Genomic DNA, 24,370 nt, shown 5'->3' with positions numbered 1-24,370 from the left:
GGCCACGCCCCAGCCCTGCAGAGAGCTGAAAGCCAAAGGAGGATCCAGAAGACAGCAGCACAATGTCTTCAGGTGTTGTATTTACCAAACAGGACGGCCGTCTCCCAGTCGTCATCATGACCTTTTAGTTCCCTGTGGTGCGATGGCTTTGTGAGCAGAAGCCCTCCGATCTATTATTGATTCTCCTTTAGAGTTTCTGGGTCCACCGCCTCTTCTCACTCATATCTGCCTCATATATAACCCTATATCTGTCTCATATCTAACCCTATATCTGCCTCATATCTAACCCTATATCTGTCTCATATCTAACCCTATATCTGTCTCATATCTAACCCTATATCTGTCTCCGTCTTCAAAATGTATTCAGCTGTGAGTGCACTGCATACACGCATACACACACACACACACACTGCACACACGCACACATACACACACACTGCACACACGCATACATACACACACTGCACACACGCATACACACACTGCACACACACATACACACTGCACACAAGCATACACACACACACTGCACACACGCATACACACGCATACACACACACTGCACACACGCATACACACACTGCACACACGCATACACACACTGCACACACGCATACACACACACACACTGCACACACGCATATACACACACACACACTGCACACACATACCACAAAGACATACGTATATTATATAAGCATACGAAGGCATGTTGCCACTCTCTGCCTCTTGCTCTCCTCTCTGGAATATTCAAATGAGGCTGTTGTCATCCCTGATTCTCAAAGCTATCCCTGGCCCAGGGTTAGGGTTAGGGTTCTCTGACTCAGGGTTAGGGTTCTCTGGCTCAGGGTTAGGGTTAGGGTTAGGGTTCTCTGGCTTATGGTGTATTTCCACCGGCGGGTGCAGGTCGGTTCAGTCTGCTAAGGTGCGGCATTGGTCGCGTTTCCACCTCCAAAAGTGGGCGTGACCCGGACTGAGCCGTATTGAGCGTACTCGTCTCACAGTACTCCTCCGTTGGGGCACTGAGAGCCTGAAAGGGTCTCGGCAAGTTTGAGCTACACACGCCGTCCGTTGATTGGTCGACAGAATCACTTCCGTGTGACAGGGGGATAATAACAAACAAACACAGTACCCGCAAGGTATTTCTGGACAACGGAGAAAGCTTTGTTTATGGAAGAAAATGTTGCGCAAAAGTTTGCCGTCCGTCTTGGACATCCTCCATTGTTGCTCTTTGTTCATTGTGCGCGTTCTTCTTCTTCCTTGGATTTATTAGCAGGTTACACTGTGTCGGCTGCTATGAGGTCACTATGCTTACGTAGCTGCCGCTGGCTTAAACCTCGCCCACCATAAGGGTACTGTTGGCTTAAACCCCGCCCACCATAAGGGTACAGTCTTCTTAAACCCCGCCCACCATAAGGGTACTGTCGGCTTAAACCCCGCCCACCATAAGGGTACTGTCGGCTTAAGCCCCGCCCACCATAAGGGTACTGTCTTCAACCCCGCCCACCATAAGGGTACTGTCTTAAACCCCGCCCGCCATAAGGGTACTGTCTTAAACCCTGCCCACCATAAGGGTACTGTCTTAAACCCCGCCCACCATAAAGGTACTGTCGGCTTAAGCCCCGCCCACCATAAGGGTACTGTCTTAAACCCCGCCCACCATAAGGGTACTGTTGGCTTAAGCCCCGCCCACCATAAGGGTACTGTCTTAAACCCCGCCCACCATAAGGGTACTGTCTTAAACCCCGCCCGCCATAAGGGTACTGTCTTAAACCCTGCCCACCATAAGGGTACTGTCTTAAACCCCGCCCACCATGAAGGTACTAAACCCCGCCCACCATAAGGGTACTGTCTTAAGCCCCGCCCACCATAAGGGTACTGTCTTAAACCCCGCCCACCATAAGGGTACTGTTTTAAGCCCTGCCCACCATAAGGGTACTGGCGGCGGTGGAAACGCAACACGTAACCGAGCTGGGCTAAACCATCACTGCTGGGCTGAGGCGTGCTGGTCCGAAGCGTACCCTGTGGTGGAAAAGCGCCGTTACTGTACAGTATTTAGTGACCATGTGGACCTGATGACAGACAAGGTCTGTTGAGTGAGTCAGCCATGTACAATACACACACACACACACACACACACACACACACACACACACACACACACACACACACACACACACACACACACACACAATACAATACAGCCAGTTCATTACAGCCAGTTCATTAGTGGGTCAGTGGTTTCGATAAAGATTCAAGAATTGGAAAACAAGGAATGGAAAACAACCAAACATGAGATTTGGATAAGTGTGTGTGTGTGTGTGTGTCAGCACTTTGGACAGCAGTCTCACCGATGACATGTCTGCTGGCGTCTGTGTGAGGCTCTTCTGATTGGCTCGGACCGGTGAGTCTCCCTTCATGGAGCTCTAATGTGTGCTCCACCGCCTGCTGGCCTGTGCTGCGTGAGGTCTGAGGCCTCATGCGAACGTGTGGCGCACATTCTCTGAGCAAGAACCCCACAGGGGCATATGGGGTACACAGAGGTTGGTGTACAGGGACATATGAGGTACACAGAGGTTGGTGTACAGGGACATATGGGGTACACAGAGGTTGGTGTACAGGGGCATATGGGGTACACAGAGGTTGGTGTACAGGGACATATGGGGTACACAGAGGTTGGTGTACAGGGACATATGGGGTACACAGAGGTTGGTGTACAGGGACATATGGGGTACACAGAGGTTGGTGTACAGGGACATATGGGATACACAGAGGTTGGTGTACAGGGACATATGGGGTACACAGAGGTTGGTGTACAGGGACATATGGGGTACACAGAGGTTGGTGTACAGGGACATATGGGGTACACAGAGGTTGGTGTACAGGGACATATGGGATACACAGAGGTTGGTGTACAGGGACATATGGGGTACACAGAGGTTGGTGTACAGGGACATATGGGGGTACACAGAGGTTGGTGTACAGGGACATATGGGGTACACAGAGGTTGGTGTACAGGGACATATGGGGTACAAAGAGGTTGGTGTACAGGGACATATGGGGTACACAGAGGTTAGTGTACAGGGACATATGGGGGTATACAGAGGTTAGTGTACAGGGACATATGGGGTACACAGAGGTTGGTGTACAGGGACATATGGGGGTACACGGGTTAGATGGAAACAGCTGTTGAAGAAGAATACACTTTTGAAGTGAGTTTTGAAGTTTTGTTCCAACTGGGTCTCGAATCAGCCTGATGAGGAGAAACAACAGTAAGGAACCATTGATTAAGCCTCACACACCCAACCCTCCGCATGGTGCTGAGTTAATTGGAGCTCCGCCTCCTCGTCGGGAAGATCTCCATCTTCCTGCCCCCCCCCCCCCCCCCGCTTCCTCACCCACCATCTTCATCACACTCTCTCCTTCCCGCTGACTGACCAATCAGGGAGGAAGACCCCAGTGGGACGCTAGCGTTGAGGAGTGGAGAGGGTGGAGGGGAGCGGGGGGAGAGAGGAGAGGGGAGAGGGGGAGGGGAGAGAGGGAGGGGGGAGAGGGAGCAAAGGGGAAACGGGCTCCTTTGAGTTGTGTTAGAGAAGCTGATTGGTTAACGAGGGCCTGGCTGGGAAAGAGGTCATGAGATGGCCCAATCAGAGTAAACCCAATCAGAATCCAAGAATCACACACACACACACACACACACACACACACACACACACACACACACACACACACACACACACACACACGTGAACCACTAATGAGTTTGAGGTCCTGGTCCAGGCTCTGGTCCCTCTCTGGTTCCTCCCTGGTTCCTCTCTGGTTCCTCTCTGGTTCCTCCTGGTATTTACCATGGTTCCGTGGAGGTCTGCCTGCTCCTGTTCTGACTCCAGGTGACACTGAGAGGGAGCGCTTTAGAGGTAGGTCTATATAGGTCTTTAGAGGTAGGTCTATAGAGGTAGGTCTTTAGAGGTAGATAGAGGTAGGTCTATAGAGGTAGGTCTTTAGAGGGAGCGCTTTAGAGGTCAACACATTCAGCTTATCTCTGCCTTCCGTGGTCATCAAGCCAGAGAAGGTTGCTCTTAACTGCTTGAAACATCGACACATAATTAGTTATCTTAAACGGATTTACCGTGAAATACTGAAATACTGTGTTTCATTTGGTTATCTATGTTGGTTTGTTGTGTTAAATGTACTGTATAGAAATCTTCTCAGCCGTGTGTGTGTGTGTTTATGGGTGTGTGTTTTGTGTGTGTGTGTGTGTGTGTGTGTGTGTGTGTGTGTGTGTCTGTCTGCATGTTATTTAGTGAGGTTGATTTTGTATTGATTAAAGTGGCAGGGGGTAGATTAGAAGGGGGCACTGTGTGTGTGTGTGTGTGTGTGTGTGTGTGTGTGTGTGTGTATGTATGTGTGAGCGTGAGCGTGAGTGTGTGTGCTTGTGTGTGTGTGAGTGAGTCTATACCCTGAGCTCCTTGCAAAACTCCCAGTAGGGAATCAAAACAAAGATGGTGCTCATAAAATGTTTACTGCAGCCTCTTGAATTTGGTGGACGATATCTGTTGGGAAGGGGAAAGCTTTCACTGCTTTACAATAGAAGAACTCTGAAGAACAAAACTATAGACCACACCCACCCACTGACTGGTCACAGCTCACACATGGGGACCATAACAACTACCAGAGAGAGACACACACACACTCACACTCCACCGATCCACCTGACTGCATTCCTCTCTGAGCCCTCGCAGGCAGCCAGCTCTGAACAATTAAAGATAAGATTACAATATTCTTTATACCAGGACACAAGGCAGCTCCGCATGCAGGAACGGTCTGAGGGAAGAAATATGAGGATTAACTTTATGATGAGGTTTTACTGCTCCGCCCACCTCCCAGGTCAGCCCCCAGCGACCGAGGGGGAAGAGGCAGGCGTGGTCTGGAGGTCCCCCCCCCCCTACCGACACAAGGGGCCGACACTTCTGTTCATCAGCCTTCATTAAAGAGCCTGAGAGGCAGCCTCTACTGCCACTCAGCCTCTACTGCCACTCAGCCTCTACTGCCACTCAGCCTCTACTGTCACTCAGCCTCTACTGTCAATCAGTGGCCCTCCTGTCACTCAGCCTCTACTGCCACTCAGCCTCTACTGTCACTCAGCCTCTACTGTCCTTTAGCCTCTACTGCCACTCAGCCTCTACTGTCCTTTAGCCTCTACTGCCACTCAGCCTCTACTGTCAATCAGTGGCCCTCCTGTCACTCAGCCTCCCAGGCGGTTGTTTGTTCTCCAGGGGACAAGGTTCAAAACTGTAAACCAGGTTCAAGGTTCAAAACTGTAAACCAGGTTCAAGGTTCAAAACTGTAAACCGGGTTCAAGGTTCAAAACTGTAAACCAGGTTCAAGGTTCAAAACTGTAAACCAGGTTCAAGGTTCAAAACTGTAAACCAGGCTCTTGGTGCTGGGAGCTCGTTCAGTGGGTTGATTGTACAGTTGTCCTTCATTGCTCAGTCCGTCGAGGTCTCTAATGTGTGCACATGAAGGAGGGTCAGACTGGGATCATAGGCCACCGTACGTCTATTCACTGTGACAGCGAGCATGGTCTTTGTTACGAGCGTGTATTTACGAGTGTCTGAAACGTAAATATTTGACATTTGGTGTGTCAAATTAAAACTTGTTGGGTAACCCGGAGTCTCTGGCCGGAGGAACCCGGTCTCCAAACCCCGCTACGCATAACAGTTTGTAAACCCGGTCTCCAAACCCCGCTACGGATAACAGTTTGTAAACCCGGTCTCCAAACCCTGCTATGGATAACAGTTTGTAAACCCGGTGTGGGTGAAAGCGGTAGGAGGGTTCACCCTGCGTGTAAACGACTGCAACACAAACGTGGTACCGGACCCACTGGTACCGGACCCACTGGTATCGGACCCACTGGTACCGGACCCACTGGTACCGGACCCACTGGTAACGGACTCACTGGTACCGGACCCACTGGTAACGGACTCACTGGTACCGGACCCACTGGTACCGGACCCACTGGTAACGGACCCACTGGTAACGGACCCACTGGTAACGGACCCACTGGTACCGGACCTACTGGTAATGGACCCACTGGTAACGGACCCACTGGCTACTGGACTCACTGGTACCAGACCCACTGGTACCAGACCCACTGGTAACGGACTCACTGGTACCAGACCCACTGGTAACGGACCCACTGGGTACTGGACTCACTGGTACCAGACCCACTGGTAACAGACCCACTGGGTACTGAACTCACTGGTAATGGACCCACTGGGTACTGGACTCACTGGGTACCAGACCCACTGGACTCACTGGGTACCAGACTCACTGGGTACCAGACTCACTGGTACCAGACTCACTGGACTCACTGGTACCAGACTCACTGGTACCAGACTCACTGGACTCACTGGTACCAGACTCACTGGTACCAGACTCACTGGACTCACTGGGTACCAGACTCACTGGTACCAGACTCACTGGACTCACTGGTACTGGACTCACTGGGTACCAGACTTACTGGACTCACTGGACTCACTGATACCAGACTCACTGGTAATGGACCCACTGGACTTACTGGGTACCAGACTCACTGGGTACCAGACTCACTGGACTCACTGGTACCAGACTCACTGGACTCACTGGTAACAGACACACTGGTAACGGACCCACTGGGTACTGGACTCACTGGTAATGGACCCATTGGTAACGGACCCACTGGACTCACTGGGTACTGGACTCACTGGACTCACTGGTACCAGACTCACTGGGTACCAGACTCACTGGTACCAGACTCACTGGACTCACTGGTACCAGACTCACTGGGTACCAGACTCACTGGTACCAGACTCACTGGACTCACTGGGTACCAGACTCACTGGACTCACTGGTACCAGACTCACTGGACTCACTGGTACCAGACTCACTGGACTCACTGGTACCAGACTCACTGGACTCACTGGTAATGGACCCACTGGACTCACTGGGTACCAGACTCACTGGTACCAGACTCACTGGTACCAGACTCACTGGACTCACTGGTACCAGACTCACTGGGTACCAGACTCACTGGTACCAGACTCACTGGACTCACTGGGTACCAGACTCACTGGACTCACTGGTACCAGACTCACTGGACTCACTGGGTACCAGACTCACTGGACTCACTGGTACCAGACTCACTGGTACCAGACTCACTGGACTCACTGGGTACCAGACTCACTGGTACCAGACTCACTGGACTCACTGGTACCAGACTCACTGGACTCACTGGGTACCAGACTCACTGGGTACCAGACTTACTGGACTCACTGGTACCAGACTCACTGGGTACCAGACTTACTGGACTCACTGGACTCACTGGTTACCAGACTCACTGGGTACCAGACTCACTGGTACCAAACTCACTGGGTACCAGAATCACTGGAATCACTGGTACCAGACTCACTGGACTCACTGGTACCAGACTCACTGGACTCACTGGTACCAGGCTCACTGGACTTACCAGTTCCAGACTCACTGGACTTACTGGTACCAGACTCACTGGACTCACTGGTACCAGACTCACTGGGTACCAGACTCACTGGACTCACTGGTACCAGACTCACTGGAATCACTGGTACCAGACTCACTGGGTACCAGACTCACTGGTACCAGACTCACTGGTACCAGACCCACTGGTACCAGACACACTGGGTCCTCTCAGGATTCTCCTTTGAAGTGAGACTCTAAGCAGGGTCCTCACAATAATTTGATTCAATTCCTATTAAAGTCTGAGTCCAAAACACATTAAGACGGCTCTTAGTGTCATGGAGTAGCATTAACATCTAAAGCTTGAGGTATTGTTCTTGTATTTATTTCCACACGCACGTGGCTGGGTTGACTAGTGGTTGCTGAGTGGTGGTAAAGGAACTATTTAATCCAGTCCTTTTCTAATCTAAGAATTCCTATTTATGCTTTTGGAACTTTTGTTCCAAAGATGTGCCTTTTCAATAGATCCTCTGTTGCTAGGCAATGTCAACTAACCCCTCCCCCTTACCTGGTGTTGTTTTGTAAAACGAGATAACCTTTAAAGCAAAGCGGGGAAAACAAATGAATCATCTGTCAGATCGAACTAAGCTCACAAATAAGGTTAGAAAGGATACATGCTCCTAGGATCAGTCCCACGTGCATTGTGCTGATCGAAGACATAGAATGACACTTCAAACCCATTAGAGAGAGGTTTTATGTATTGTACCAATATTAGTTATGTAGCACACATGGACAGTAGAAGATAAAACACAATGGGGAAATTGCATTTATTTTTTAACCATATTCCAAATAACATGTTTATGTGCACTTCAGGAAACAGTTCCAGTTTGTATTGTCATCAACTCACAGACAGAAGAACGCAGTGGGCCTGACCACGCTGAACCCCCTGCTGTGAACAATGAGCTCCTCGCTGTCCAGACACTGAGCTGTCTGACCTTTACACTGACCTTCACGGCTCTGACCTGTGTGTGTGTGTGTGTGTGTGTGTGTGTGTGTGTGTGTGTGTGTGTGTGTGTGTGTGTGTGTGTGTGTGTGTGACACTAAGCCCTTTCACATGCAAGTACTAGGGCTTCGTTTTCATGGCTGAATGCTCAGTTCTACTTTTCAGTATCAGGTGTGTGTGTGTGTGTGTGAGAGAGAGAGATTCCTGAACAGAACATCTGTTTCCTAATCCAGTCCAGAGTTGGGGAAGGCCGCTGCGTGTTTTGAAAGGTGGCTGTTTCCTCCGGACTGTGAGGAAGACGTCCAGAGGTGTCTGCTGACAGACTGATGAACATCCCGACCGTCGCGGCCCCAGTAGATCCCTTGTCCTCTCACTACCGCCGTCACCAATAACCTTTCCCTCAGCTGTGGTGGCGCTGTGCTGCTATAAGGACATGGCTGAGTCCAGCTCCGTGTACAGAGCGCTCCTCCCTGGTATCAGCTCAGTCCAGCTTAGGTGATTTTTTGTGGAAATAGGAACTTGTTGACGCGTTCAAAATGGAGCGGTGTTCCTCATAACGCTCAGGTGCTCAGAGCCACGTGTTCGGAGCGGTCCGTCTGAAGGTGTCTCCAGGGAGGAGAGCCCAGGAGGGTTTAACACGCAGCACTGCTCAGCTGCTCTCTGGTCAGAGCACCGTCTGTGGGTTAGGGTTAGGAACAGGGAGAGATGGACCCAACTGATCTCTAGGCTGTCAGAGCACAGTCTGCCCTGCCTCTCTTCAGCCTCTCTTCTCTCCACAGGTAATGATGTAGAGCAGCTGTCAGCGGCCAGGATTTAAAACGCCTTCATCTCACGCACGCACGCACGCACGCACGCACGCACGCACTCACACTCACACTCACACTCACACACATTCATGCACGCACCACACAAGCTACAATACTCAATTCTAAACCAATTATCTGCAAATATGTCATCCTGGCTCGTCTTTGGTGACAAAATGAAAAGGTTGCAATGATAACCTGAAACCAAAGGCTGTGGAGAATATCTTGTTTAGACAAGTGGACACTTTCTGGCTATGAATGAAAGATACATATATGAAGGCTAAAGGTGGAACAAATTCAAACAATGTTTTGTCTATGTCTCTGTCTCTGTCTGTCTCTCTCTCTCTCCCTCTCTCTCTCTCTCTCTCTCTCTCTGTCCCTCTCTCTCCCTCTCCCTCCCCCCCTCTCTCTCTCTAGCTGAAGGCCGCCCCTCTCCCTCGCCCCAGGAGTCCCACCTCCAGTGAGGATGAGATGGCTCAGAGTTTCTCCGACTACTCCGAGGACTCGGTGTCCGACCGGGACGAGAGCGTCTACGAGACCATAGGCCCCGCCCCCCCGGCCCCGCCCCGCATGGAGGATGTGAGGACGCACTCCCTGGTGGTCCGCGTGGCGGTCCCCGACCTGCAGCAGACGGTGAGCAGGGCACAGGTGCATTGTGGGGTGGCGGGGGCACAGGTGCATTGTGGGGTGGCGGGGGCACAGGTGCATTCTGGGGCGGCGGGGGCACAGGTGCATTCATTTTTTTCTCAATTGAATTCAAAATGAAAACTTAAATGACTGACTTCTGACTTGTAACTACAAATGATTAATCAAAGATCCTGAAACCAATTAAACAGTATCAAATATTCTACGGCAAAACATAATTTTGTTTAATTGTACTAGCTTATTTTAAAAGAGCGATGACAAAGTTTTGGTGTTTGGTGCTAACCCTACCCCTAACCCTAACCATAACCCTACCCCTACCCCTACCCCTAACCCTAACCCTACCCCTAACCATAACCCTACCCCTACCCATAACCCTACCCCTAACCATAACCCTACCCCTACCCCTACCCCTAACCCTAACCCTAAGACAGTTCAACTGTCTCTGTACGCAATTGGCTGCTTGCCGTCACTTCCCTGTCGTCATTGTGTTAAACAAGCCAATAGCTCGCCAGGGTATGTATGTGTATTGCTCTTCTCTAGACCTTCTGCAGGGCCAACTCAAATCGCCTACGTCTGGTGTGTAGTATATCTATATATACTACACACCAGTATGTAGTGTGTAGGTCTAATGTGTAATATATCTATATATACTACACACCAGTATGTAGTGTGTAGGTCTAGTGTGTAGTATATCTATATACTACACACCAGTATGTAGTGTGTAGGTCTAGTGTGTAGTATATCTATACATACTACACACTAGTATGTAGTGTGTAGTATATCTATACATACTACACACCAGTATGTAGTGTGTAGTATATCTAGATATATCTAGATATAGATATACCTATATCTAGATATACTACACACCGGTATGAGTGTGTGTGTAGGTATGGTGTGTAGCATATCTGCCTTCAGACGACATCCCGATCACAATTATGGCTATTATTATACTATGGCTAATTATTATTATCTGAAATCTGGTTGTTGTCTTGTTGTTACTAATTACTGCTTTACAAATTAATTAATTAATTAATATACATGTGGGTGGGAGTGTGTGTGTGTGTGTGTGTGTGTGTGTGTGTGTGTATGTGTGTGTGTGTGTGTGTGTGTGTGTGTGTGTGTGTGTGTGTGTGTGTGTGTGTGTGTGTGTGTGTGTGTGTGTGTGTGTGTGTGTGTGTGTATAAGCCCATTCACATGTGTGTCAAGCACTCAGTGGAACCACTTGATCAGATGATCAGGTCAGAGAGGATCCACACACACCCTAATGTTCTCACCTCCTCTTCCAGCTCACTCTTATCAGCACTACAACTTGATTACCTTCTATCCTTGTGTCATAAAGTTAGTATAAAACATGAGCCTGAATGTGCTCCACAGTCCACCACATCATCACATCCTTCTGTTAGTCCTGCTGTTAGTCCAATGATGTACTTTGATATGAAGCAACACCGCCCTGCTCTGTTCCCCAGGGTGTAGCCATAGATATATACAGAACACTAGATGTATATAGAACACTAGATGTATATAGAACATAGATATATATAGAACATAGATATATACAGAACACTAGATATATACAGAACATAGATATATATAGAACATAGATACATACAGAACAGTCCGTGTACGAAGTATAATTAATTTACAGTTGTTCACGTTGTATAATGAAAAAGGCCAGTTTAGGGGGTATTGCCTAATTTCATTGTCCGAGACGTGCAATGCAATTCAGTGCGCCAAAGCGTCAGCTTGTTCCATTATCCAAGTTGTACAATGATATTTGAACAAGGAAGTCGAGAGCCGGAAACAGAGACAGCTCGCCTTCAAAGTAAAGCTCGCCTTAGAAGTAAAAGTTGTGCGTTTTGAAGTGTGAATTTATTTAAGGAGAGCTAAACGAAATAAATAAACAAATAGCCTAAATAATGAACATAATTCATAAATGTTATACAGTCATATTTCTGCCACTTTCCCACAACTGATTGTGAATAAATTGCCAATGGGCGCCAACACTGAAATTATTATAGAGCGCTGTGATTCATGTATACATGTAATGATTAATTTATATATTCATCAATTTATTCACTTGATTAAGGCTACTTGATCTGTTACTTTGGGTGAACGTTAAAGGTTATATAGTGTTGCGACCTGTGATGAGTCTGACTGGTAGAAAGAGTTGATTTACCTTGACTTTATTGCTGGCTCTGTTGTCATTGTCACAGTCCGGGCCGGACCTTCACGGTCCTGAACCAGGTTTACCCATCTGCTATGCTGTGCCACCAGTGCACCTGTGGCTGGTTACCAATCAGCCACAGGGTAGCCTATTTATGCCGCAGGTGGCCAGTCGGCCACTGCGGATTAATCTTCGAATGAAGCTACAGCCACAGCCACAGTCACGCCTAGGGTTGCCAACTCCCAGAGTTTCAAATAAGGGACACCTCTTGATCGAGATTGTTGACCGGGGGGGGGGGGGGGGGGGGGGGCAGACGAGATTGTTGACGGGGAGGGGGGGGGGCAGACGAGATTGTTGACGGGGGTTTATGCGCGATCGCGAGCAGACGAGATTGTTGACGGGGGGTGGGAGGGGGGTTTATACGCGATCGCGGGCAGACCAGGTTGTTGACGGGGGGGGGGGAGAGTTATGCGCGATCGCGGGCAGACGCGTTCACGCGATTACGACCCCAAAATACGGGACAAAGTGCGTCCCGTATCAGTTCATTACGGGACAGGTCTTTTAGTTGCCAAATACGGAACGATCCCGTATTTTACTGGACGGTTGGCAACCCTAGTCACGCCAGCTACAGCTACAGCCACAGCCAAGCCAGCTACAGCCACAGCCAAGCCAGCTACAGCCACGGAAGCTACAGCTTCAGCTACAGCCACGCCACGCCACGCCACAGCCAAGCCAGCTACAGCCACGGAAGCTACAGCTTCAGCTACAGCCACGCCACAGCCACGCTACGCCTGCTACAGCGAAGCCACTCTATGCCTGCTACAGCCAAGCTACGCTACGCTGCAGCCACGCTGCTCCACGCCCTGCCCTTGTCCTTGCCCCTGCCCTTGTCCTTGCCCCTGCCTCGTCTGTGAGTTGCCTTTCTCCCCCCCCCCCTGTTATTGGACTTTCAGTTTGACATTCGTTAAGAGTTTTTTGTTCCCTTGGACTGTTGTGCCCCAGTGCCTCGCCAAGTTCCTTTGTTTTCCCCACTGCTGTTTGCCCTTGCTCTTTGGAGCCTGCTGCTCATGACCATTGTGTTGGTAATAAAACTATCATTTTTTAAGCATCCCTTGTCTGCATTGAGGTCCATTTAGTTCCTCGGCCAGCGGCCGTGACAGTCATGACAATAACGCCACTAGCTATCCGATGTAAAAATCCTTCAAGTTTATTTACCGTTCTCTCTCTTAACTAGGCTACATAAATAAAATTAAAAAATTTTTTTTTTTTTTGGTGGATTATCCTCTGGCCTGTATAATAACAAAATTAATGCAGTGGTAAGTAAAGAGCAATACAACAAAATCAGACACGACATGCACTGTGTGCTTTCACAACTTTATTTGGGAGGTGACTAGCCTTTATTTAAATAGACTCATTTGTCACGTATTAAGTAGTAATAATCATTATTATTGCTTTTTCATATTTTTCAGAACTTATACATATTTACATCCTGTTTTTTTATATATATATATTTATTTATTTATTTATACTTACATCCTGATTCTACTGTACTGTTATTGCATATTTTGTATTGTAAATAATGTTTGTTACATTTTCTGATATTGTCCTTTTCTGCACAATTTCTGTAGGCATTGCCACTTTTCATTTCACTACACTTCCTGCATGTGTATGTGACAATTACAATTCTTGAACTCTTGGACTTTCTTGTTAAATGACATGTAATTGATTCAGTGTAGGCTACACAGATACACTGCACACATGAAAAGCAAGTTGTGCAATAATTTTATGAGAGCAAAATTAGATCTGCTGGCTCTATGACCTCAGTATTTTCCCCCAAATGCATGTGCTCACCCAAAAGGCCTAGCAATTTCAATTATTGAAATCCATGCCCACTGTGCAACCCGGTATCACGCCAAACGTTCTCCCAGCATTTGGTGAAATGTTTACGTAGTCTTTATTATCTGAAGGGGAAATGCAATATTTTAGGGCAGATTCACCATTAAACGTGTTTCTAATAACATTTCTAGCGAAAAATATACTTTTAACTTGCATAATCTTCAGTCAGTGAATGTGTCTGATCTTTAGTTTGATAATTGATATATTTTTTTCGGTCTCGCTAAGCATGTTTCAACGACGTCAGGTTGCTAGGGACGCTGCTATCTTAAACTAGCAGCTCACATGTTTTCTGCTGTTGTGTTATTAAACCGTTACTTTATGAACTTTTCATGATATCTTATTAGAAACACGTATATCTGAGGGCGTATATCTGAGGGCAGGGATGACGTGTTTAGATTGATTCAGGTTAGCCTGCTGCAGCCACATCCTCTCTGTACAGTTGTTAGCATTAGCTAAGCCTGGCCATAGAGGAATTAAACACCAGCGAAGAAGAAGAAGAAGCCTCAGCTTGAAGAGCACACCCAACAGGGGACGACAATTAATGTCAATGTCAACAACTCAACAAGCAGCGTTGAAGGATTAGAATCTTCAATCTTCCGATCCAACAGTCTAACTCCACTCCGAGAACGTCAAATCCCGACTAGTGGCAAGGGCACTTTAGCGTCAGTCACTAACAGGAAAGGGACCCTTTGGCGCCCCCTGCAGACGGAGAAGGGATTTAATTCACTACAATGTAATGCCATCCCGTCGATGTTTGACGTTCAGACCGGGTGCTCCAGCAGCCCATTCACTCCTGTATTAACCCGACTATGGCTCTAGTAGACGTTGTGAGCGTCTTTCCTATTGGATAGTTATTAGGATTTTTTAATGTGAAAATGGCGGACATACTTTATAATAACATGGTTGCTATGACGGTTGCTATGGACGCTGAACCCAGCAGCTCGCGTGCCGTTTAAATCACGGCTGTAAATGTTTGTCTTTGCTGATTATGTTATTTTATGTAACCGTGTAATGATGTTCTCTAATTAACGCGAAACCAGGACGTTTTGACAAGTTTTCAGTGAGACTGTGTTGATTCTCGCCCACCCATCTTGTATTTAATAAACCATTTTCGTTGCTTCGAGGAGGTCTGGTGGTCTCCGTATATAATAAATAAATAAATACATAGATATATATATATATATAAATGAAATAATGGCCAGGTCGTGTAGTCGATGGCAACCACCATAGCGCCATAGAATCCTGCGCAGCCTGCCCCATATTCTGTTGAAAATAATCTCCTGATTGAAATGCATTGGATTAATTCACTCTGGTTTAATTCACAGCCCATTCACTCCTGTATTAACCCGACTACGGCTCTAATATAAATTATAATAATCAGTACAGACAAACATTTATAGCCATGATTTAAACGGCACGCGAGCTGCTGGGTTCAGCGTCCATAGCAACCGTCATAGCAACCATGTTATTATAAAGTATGTCCGCCATTTTCACATAAAAGATCTGGACCAACGTATCTATTTCACGCTTTGGCGTGACACCGGGTTGCACATGGGCATGGATTTCAATAATATAAGTTGCTATAGGCGTTTTGGGTGAGCACATGCATTTGGGGGAAAATACTGAGGTCATAGAGCCAGCAGATCTAATTTTGCTCTCATAAAATTATTGCACAACTTGCTTTTCATGTGTGCAGTGTATCTGTGTAGCCTACACTGAATCAATTACATGTCATTTAACAAGAAAGTCCAAGAGTTCAAGAATTGTAATTGTCACATACACATGCAGGATGTGTAGTGAAATGAAAAGTGGCAATGCCTAAAGAAATTGTGCAGAAAAGGACAATATCAAAAAATGCAACAAACATTATTTACAATACAAAATATGCAATAACAGTACAGTAGAATCAGGATGTAAGTATAAATATATATATATATATATATATATATATAAACCAGGATGTAAATATGTATAAGTTCTGAAAAATATGAAAAAGCAATAATAATGATTATTACTACTTAATACGTGACAAATGAGTCTATTTAAATAAAGGCTAGTCACCTCCCAAATAAAGTTGTGAAAGCACATGGTGCATGGCGTGTCTGATTTTGTTGTATTGCTCTTTACTTACCACTGCATTAATTGTGTTATTATACAGGCCAGAGGATAATCCACCAAAAATATATATATATTTTTAATTTTATTTATGTAGAGAGAACGGTAAATAAACTTGAAGGATTTTTACATCGGATAGCTAGTGGCGTTATTGTCATGACAACAGAGCCAGCAATAAAGTCAAGGTAAATCAACTCTTTCTACCAGTCAGACTCATCACAGGTCGCAACACTATATAACGTTTAATGTTCACCCAAAGTAACAGATCAAGTAGCCTTAATCAAGTGAATAAATTGATGAATATATAAATGAATCAGCCCCAGGGATTGATGAGATCCAGCCAGAAATGCTAAAAGCTCTGGGTGTTGAGGGGCTGTCTTGGCTGACACGCCTATTCAACATTGCGTGGGAGTCTGGTACAGTGCCAAAGGAGTGGCAAACCGGGGTGGTGGTTCCCCTGTTCAAAAAGGGGGACCGGAGAGTGTGTGCCAATTACCGGGGTATCACACTTCTCAGCCTCCCTGGGAAAGTCTACTCTAAGGTGCTGGAAAGGAGGGTTCGGCCGATTGTCGAACCTCAGATTGAAGAGGAACAATGCGGTTTCCGCCCTGGACGTGGAACTACGGATCAGCTCTTCACTCTCGCAAGGATCCTGGAGGGGGCCTGGGAGTATGCCCATCCGGTCTACATGTGTTTTGTGGATTTGGAGAAGGCATATGACCGGGTCCCCCGGGAGAAACTGTGGGAGGTGCTGCGGGAGTACGGGGTAAGGGGTTCACTCCTCAGGGCCATCCAATCTCTGTACTCCCAAAGCGAGAGCTGTGTCCGCGTTCTCGGCAGCCAGTCAGTTCCGTTCCCGGTGGGTGTTGGCCTCCGCCAGGGCTGCGCCTTGTCACCAATCCTGTTTGTGATTTTCATGGACAGGATATCGAGGCGTAGTCGTGGTGGGGAGGGGTTGCAGTTCGGTGATCTGAGGATCGCATCACTGCTCTTTGCAGATGATGTGGTCCTGATGGCATCATCGGCCTGTGACCTTCAGCACTCACTGGATCGGCTGGCGGCCGAGTGTGAAGCGGCTGGGATGAGGATCAGCACCACTAAATCTGAGGCCATGACTCTTAGCAGGAAACCGGTGGATTGCCTTCTCCGGGTAGGAAATGAGTCCTTAGCCCAAGTGAAGGAGTTTAAGTACCTCGGGGTCTTGTTCGCGAGTGAGGGTACGATGGAGCGTGAGATTGGCCGGAGAATCGGAGCAGCGGGGGCGGTATTGCGTTCGCTTTACCGCACTGTTGTGACGAAAAGAGAGCTGAGCCGCAAGGCAAAGCTCTCGATCTACCGGTCGATCTTCATTCCTACCCTCACCTATGGTCATGAGGGGTGGGTGATGACCGAAAGGACGAGATCGTGGATACAAGAGATGAGTTTTCTCAGGAGGGTGGCTGGCTTCTCCCTTAGGGATAGGGTGAAAAGTTCAGTCATCCGGGAGGAACTCGGATTAGAGCCGCTGCTCCTTTGCTTAGAAAGGAGTCAGTTGAGGTGGTTCGGGCATCTGGTAAGGATGCCCACTGGACGCCTCCCTTGGGAGGTGTTCCAGGCACGACCAGTGGGGAGGAGACCCCGGGGAAGACCCAGGACTAGGTGGAAAGATTATATCTCAACACTGGCCTGGGAACACCTCGGGATCCCCCTGTCAGAGCTGGTCAATGTGGCCCGGGAAAGGGAAGTCTGGGGCCCCCTGCTTGAGCTGCTGCCCCCGCGACCCGACCCCGGATAAGCGGACGACGATGAGGATGAGGAATGAGGAGGATAAATGAATCGTTACATGCATACATGAATCACAGCGCTCTATAATAATTCCAGTGTTGGCGCCCATTGGCAATTTATTCACAATCAGTTGTGGGAAAGTGGCAGAAATATGACTGTATAACAGTTATGAATTATGTTCATTATTTAGGCTATTTGTTTATTTATTTAGTTTGGCTCTCCTTAAATTCACGCTTCAAAACGCACGACTTTTACTTCTAAGGCGAGCTTTACTTTAAAGGCGAGCTGTCTCTGTTTCCGGCTCTCGACTTCCTTGTTCAAATATCATTGTACAACTTGATTAATGAAACAAGCTGACGCTTTGCCGGAAACAGAGACAGCTCGCCTTCAAAGTAAAGCTCGCCTTCGAAGTAAAAGTCGCGCGTTTTGAAGCGTGAATTTAATTTAAGGAGAGCCAAACTAAATAAATAAACAAATAGCCTAAATAATGAACATAATTCATAACTGTTAAACAGTCATATTTCTGCCACTTTCCCACAACTGATTGTGAATAAATTGCCAATGGGCGCCAACACTGGAATTATTATAGAGCGCTGTGATTCATGTATGCATGTAACGATTCTTTTATATATTCATCAACTTATTTACTTGATTAAGGCTAGGCCTACTTGATCTGTTACTTTGGGTGAACGTTAAAGGCTGTATATAGTGTTGCGACCTGTGATGAGTCTGACTGGTAGAAAGAGTTGATTTACCTTGACTTGACTAATGCTACCTTGACTAATGCTGGCTCTGTTGGTGACTAGCCTTTATTTAAATAGACTAATTTGTCACGTATTAAGTAGTAATAATCATTATTATTGCTTTGTCATATTTTCATATTTTTCAGACCTTATATTTACATCCTGGTTATATATATATTATTATATTATATATATTTATTTATTTATTTATACTTACATCCTGATTATACTGCACTGTTTGTTGCATTTTCTGATATTGTCCTTTTCTGCACAATTTCTGTAGGCATTGCCACTTTTCATTTCACTACACTACACTTCCTGTATGTGACAATTACAATTCTTGAACTCTTGGACTTCCTTGTTAAATGACGTGTAATTGATTCCGTGTAGGCTACACAGATACACTGCACACATGAAAAGCAAATAGCCATAACTTGCTCAATTTTCAACCGATTTTCAAACTGTTTGGTTTGTTATAAACGTCAGAGATGTAGTTATGACACTGCATACTTCTGAATAATTATGTTATGTTCTAAAAAAATAGAATAATCTAAAATAGGTACAAGATTTCCCTTTACAAATAGTAGTAGTTTGCAAGAAACCAAACCGTTTGAAAATTGGTTGAAAATTGAGCAAGTTATGGTTATTTAAAAAGTACATGTACCACTACCAACACAATGTTATGGGTGAGCCAGCTGACTGGGGCAAGATGGCTGCCAGTGCGGACGTTCTAGGCTCCGCCGTAAGACGTCTAGTGTTCTATATATATCTATGGTTCTATATATATCTATATCTATAACTAGCCTACTGCTAGTTAAGGGCTCTGTGAGCCGCTAGCTAAGGGCTGCACTACTGCTAGCTAAGGGCTCTGTGAGCCACTAGCTAAGGGCTGCACTACTGCTAGCTAAGGGCTCTGTAAGCCGCTAGCTAAGGGCTCTGTAAGCTGCTAGCTAAGGGCTGCACTACTGCTAGCTAAGGGCTCTGTGAGCCGCTAGCTAAGGGCTCTGTAAGCTGCTAGCTTGGGGCTATGTGCGTCGCTAGCTAAGGGCTCTGTATAGCTGCAGTATATCTGATGCAACAGATTAAATTGGGGTACAACCTGTCACAAAAGCAGATTAAGAAATAAAAAAGAAGAATAAAATGGTAAAATGGGTGAAAGGAGGTGGAAAATGAATGCATTGTTTTGCTACTCACCACTCACATTTAATATGGCTTTATTTTAGCTCCCTGGCTGAATGTTTGTGAATGGCTGAATCATTTAATTTGGTGCTCACTCACAAAACAGTTTGGGAAAAAATAATGAAAAGCTTTACCCTTGTTGCTTTTGAAAGGTATTTGAAACGGTGCATTACCGTTTACACTGTTAACAATGCACCTGATGAGCCTTCAGATTGTGAAGTGGTTATGGTCGGGGGATTTAAACATAGAGAGGAATTATACATTTGGGCATTTCCCAAATGCTGGGCAACATTCAGAGCAGTGCCTGTGCCACGGACATTGTCCTTATGAAATAAAAAAGAAATAACACTTATTGTAATCTCCCAACAATCACCGTCTTTTGTCGAGGTTTAAATGTCTAGGAAGAAGACGATTCAGAAATGAAATTTTGCCATGGCGATTTGCCGAGGTATTGAGCCAGCAGAGAGAGTGTCTGCGCTATCAGTGGGGAGCAGCAAGGAGCTCGCCAGACGCTGGTAGCTTCACCCTTCATCTCCTAGTCCAGCTTCGTGCTACTCTCCCGCTCCTCTGTCCTCTCTCCTCTCTCCTCTCCCCCCTCTCCTCTCTCCTCTCTCCTCTCTCCTCTTCCCTCTCCCCCCTCTCCTCTCTCCTCTCTCCTCTCTCCCCTCTCCTCTTCCCTCTCCCCTCTCCTCTTCCCTCTCTCCTCTCTCCTCTCTCCCCTCTCCTCTTCCCTCTCCTCTTCCCTCTCCCCCCTCTCCTCTCTCCTCTCTCCTCTCTCCTCTCTCCTCTTCCCTCTCCCCCCTCTCCTCTCTCTTCTCTCCTCTCTCCTCTCCCCTCTCTCCTTTCTCCTCTCTCCTCTCTCCCCTCTCCTCTTCCCTCTCCCCCCTCTCCCCTCTCCTCTTCCCTCTCTCCCCTCTCTTCTCTTTCTCCCCTCTCCTCTCTCCTCTCTCCTCTCTCCTCTCCCCTCTCCTCTTCCCTCTCCCCCCTCTCCTCTCTCCCCTCGGTTCTTTCTCCCCTCTCTCGCCAGCTGAGCGGATTAGCCAAATGGTTACAGGGTTCAGCCGAAAGGCTGCTATCACTCGCCCGGCAGCACGTCCAGTCCACACACACACACACACACACACACACACACACACGCTCCCTAAATGGCAGCACCAGTAATCCTCAGCAGAATCCTGCTTTGTATTTTGTTCCGGCGTCGAGTTGCTCAGAGTTTAAGGGGGAGCGAGAGAGAAGCTTCTGGAGGTTCTCCTCTGGGAGTTGGGGCCCCACCTCCAGCATGAGTCGGGCCCCACCTCCAGCATGAGTCGGGCCCCACCTCCAGCGTGAGTCGGGCCCCACCTCCAGCGTGAGTCGGGCCCCACCTTCAGCGTGAGTCGGGGCCCACCTCAGATGAGGGCTGTCTTTAGTTTAACATTAACAGAGGAAACTCTTCATCTGTTCCAGGGTTGATTTTGAGAACAGTGCAACAATAACAGACTAACACTGTTTATATCTTTTGTCAACGATGCAATGATTGACAGCCTCTACTAATCCTATCATTAATCTCTTTATTTCAGAAGGTGAGTTCCCTGTGATTGATGATCAGGTGATCAGGTGTGGAACAGGCTTCATTGATCTCCGTCTCTTCTCCTCCTCGTCAGAAATGCCTGCGCTTCGACCCGGACGCCAGCGTGTGGGAGGCCCGGCAGCGCGTCCTGTGCTCCCTGAGTCAGGGCCTGAAGGACCTGCTGAACTACGGCCTCTTCCAGCCCGCCAGCAACGGCCGCGACGGCAAGTTCCTGGATGAAGAGCGCATGCTCAGGGAGTACCCTCAGCCAATCGGCAAGGGAGTCCCGTCCTTAGAGGTAAGCCAATCAGGGGGTCCCGTCCTTAGAGGTAAGCCAATCAGGGGGTCCCGTCCTTAGAGGTTAGCCAATCAGGGGGTCCCGTCCTTAGAGGTAAGCCAATCAGGGGGTCCCGTCCTTAGAGGTTAGCCAATCAGCTAGGGGGTCCCGTCCTTAGAGGTTAGCCAATCAGGGGGTCCCGTCCTTAGAGGTTAGCCAATCAGCTAGGGGGTCCCGTCCTTAGAGGTTAGCCAATCAGGGGGTCCCGTCCTTAGAGGTAAGCCAATCAGGGGGTCCCGTCCTTAGAGGTAAGCCAATCAGGGGGTCCCGTCCTTAGAGGTTAGCCAATCAGGGGGTCCCGTCGTTAGAGCTACAGCTGTAAGGTCAACAGTAGAAGAGAAGAACAAGTACAGCTTGACCTCAGTGAGATGAAAGCACTTGTTTCTAAAGACAGTTGTGGATACAGTGTATATATATATATATGTTGTATATACATATATATAACCCTATTCCCCACTATTCACCTTATCTTCGGCGAATAATTATTAAATACGCTGAACACTGTATTGGAACCAAGGCTTCAGTCATGTTGATAAGAGAAGCCCTTCAATTCAACATCTCCTGACAAACTGAACGTCTTATTTATGTTATAGACTCTAGTTCATTAGAGGAGCTTTTTAAGGGTTAACGATTTGCGTAACTGTACCTGCATAGCTGTAATGCTTTGCGATTTCTCCCAATAATTGGCGCTTTTGTGGTCTACATTTAATTTACTGGTTGAATTATAGAAAGTATTTTTCACCAGATTGTCTTTGGTGTATTATTTGTTATCACACAGTATAATAAAGCTATCCTTTGCTTTGGACCACCACACAGTTCCGCTACAAGAGCCGAGTGTACCGACAGCCTCACGTCGACCAGAAGATGATCTCCAAGCTCCACACCAAGGTAGGTCTTCAGTGATTCCTCCTCCTCCTTATCCTCCTCCTCTCCTCCTCCTCTCCTCCTCCTGCTTCTCCTCCTCTCTTCCTCCTCCACCTCCCCTCCCCCTCCTCCTCCCCCCTCCTCCTCCTCTTCCCCTCCACCTCTTTGACCTGCCCCTCCTCCTCCTTCGCCTCTCCTCTCCTCCTCCTCTCCTCTCCTCCTCCTCTCCTCCTCCTCTCCTCCCCCTCCTCCCCTCTCCTCCTCCTCTTCCCCTCCACCTCTTTGACCTGCCCCTCCTCCTCCTTCTCCTCTCCTCTCCACCACCTCCTCCCCCTCCTCCTCTCTCCTCCTCCCCTCTCCTCCTCCTCCTCCTCCTTCTCCTCTCCTCTCCTCCTCCTCTCCTCCTCCTCTCCTCTCCTCCTCCTCTCCTCCCCCTCCTCCTCTCCTCCTCCTCTCTCCTCCTCCTCCTCCCCTCTCCTTCTCCTCCTCCTCCTCCTCCTCCTCCTCTGGGACCCGCCCCTCAGTTCTATTCTTGCCGTGTGGCCTGGAAACGGCCGGCGGTACAGAACCAGAACGGACCGGCTGCTCCACCGACACGGCCAATCAGAGTGAGGCGCCGCCCTCTGGTTCCCCTTAGTGAAGCAGTGATGAGCTCTGGTTCCCCTTAGTGAAGGAGTGATGAGCTCTGGTTCCCCTTAGTGAAGGAGTGATGAGCTCTGGTTCCCCTTAGTGAAGCAGTGATGAGCTCTGGTTCCCCTTAGTGAAGGAGTGATGAGCTCTGGTTCCCCTTAGTGAAGGAGTGATGAGCTCTGGTTCCCCTTAGTGAAGGAGTGATGAGCTCTGGTTCCCCTTAGTGAAGGAGTGATGAGCTCTGGTTCCCCTTAGTGAAGGAGTGATGAGCTCTGGTTCCCCTTAGTGAAGGAGTGATGAGCTCTGGTTGTTGTTGATGTAGTTGTTGATGTTTTTGATGTAGTAGTTGTTGTTGTTGATGTTGTTGATGTTGTTGTTGGTGATGTTGTTGATGTAGTTGTTGTTGTTGATGTAGTTGTTGATGTAGTAGTTGTTGTTGCTGTAGTTGTTGTTGTTGTTGATGTTGTTGATGTAGTAGTAGTTGTTGTTGTTGATGTTGTTGTTGTTGATGTTGTACAGGCTAACCTGAGGAAGTTCTTGGAGCTGATCCAGAACCAGCAGGTGGACAAAGTGTCCAGACTGCTGGAGAGAGGGCTGGACCCCAACTATCAGGACCCCCACAGCGGAGGTGAGCCCCCCCCCCCCCCCCCCACACACACACACACACACACACACACACACACACACACACACACACACACACACACACACACACACACACAGACTAACACACAGGGTTAAAGGTGGAGTTATGGCAGAGCATGGTGGTAGAATAGGACTCCATTAAACAGGGTTCTTATTGAACTGTTGAACACAGCATCAAACAGACCCTCAGGCACATGGGGACATTTATTAACACTACTACCAATAAGGGCTCCAATGTGAGACTGGAGTGATAAACTCAGATTTGGGGTTTTGTCAACGGAGGAGATGGAGAGTAAAGGGTTCAGTTCAGTCCCCCCTCCGGGATCTCACCATAAAGAGACGGTCGCTGCAAGACTTCAATCCACTAGTGAATGTCTCACTCTTATTGGGAGTGAGCTGAGAGGGTGATGAATGCTGTCTTCAATAAAGAGGTGATTTAACACAGAACGCTCAAAGCCTGATACCCTGTTTAATGTACCCTGACTATGTACCCTGGTTTATGTACCCTGATTATGTACCCTGGTTTAATGTACCCTGATTATGTACCCTGGTTTAAT

The 24,370-nt window shown here is 47.8% G+C and overlaps 1 protein-coding gene across 1 annotated transcript in view; it reads left to right on the top strand.

Annotated features, from left to right (window-relative positions):
* Positions 1-8,909: 8,909 nt before the first annotated feature.
* Positions 8,910-24,370, top strand: part of shank2b (SH3 and multiple ankyrin repeat domains 2b) — a gene marked incomplete at both ends in the record, with an annotated part of 94,133 nt that continues 78,672 nt past the window's right edge. The window contains 6 exons of the mRNA XM_084475902.1: positions 8,910-8,949; positions 9,041-9,150; positions 9,697-9,912; positions 21,432-21,635; positions 22,491-22,562; positions 23,688-23,796. Of these exons, the coding sequence (XP_084332028.1) occupies positions 8,910-8,949; positions 9,041-9,150; positions 9,697-9,912; positions 21,432-21,635; positions 22,491-22,562; positions 23,688-23,796 (751 nt within the window). The remainder of the gene's footprint in view (positions 8,950-9,040; positions 9,151-9,696; positions 9,913-21,431; positions 21,636-22,490; positions 22,563-23,687; positions 23,797-24,370) is intronic.

Source organism: Micromesistius poutassou (assembly GCF_964030765.1).
Source record: "Micromesistius poutassou genome assembly, chromosome: 12".
In the NCBI taxonomy this organism is placed as follows: Eukaryota; Metazoa; Chordata; class Actinopteri; order Gadiformes; family Gadidae; genus Micromesistius; species Micromesistius poutassou.
The sequence above is the reverse complement of the archived record's forward strand: the minus strand, read 5'-3'. Positions and strand labels throughout refer to the sequence as shown.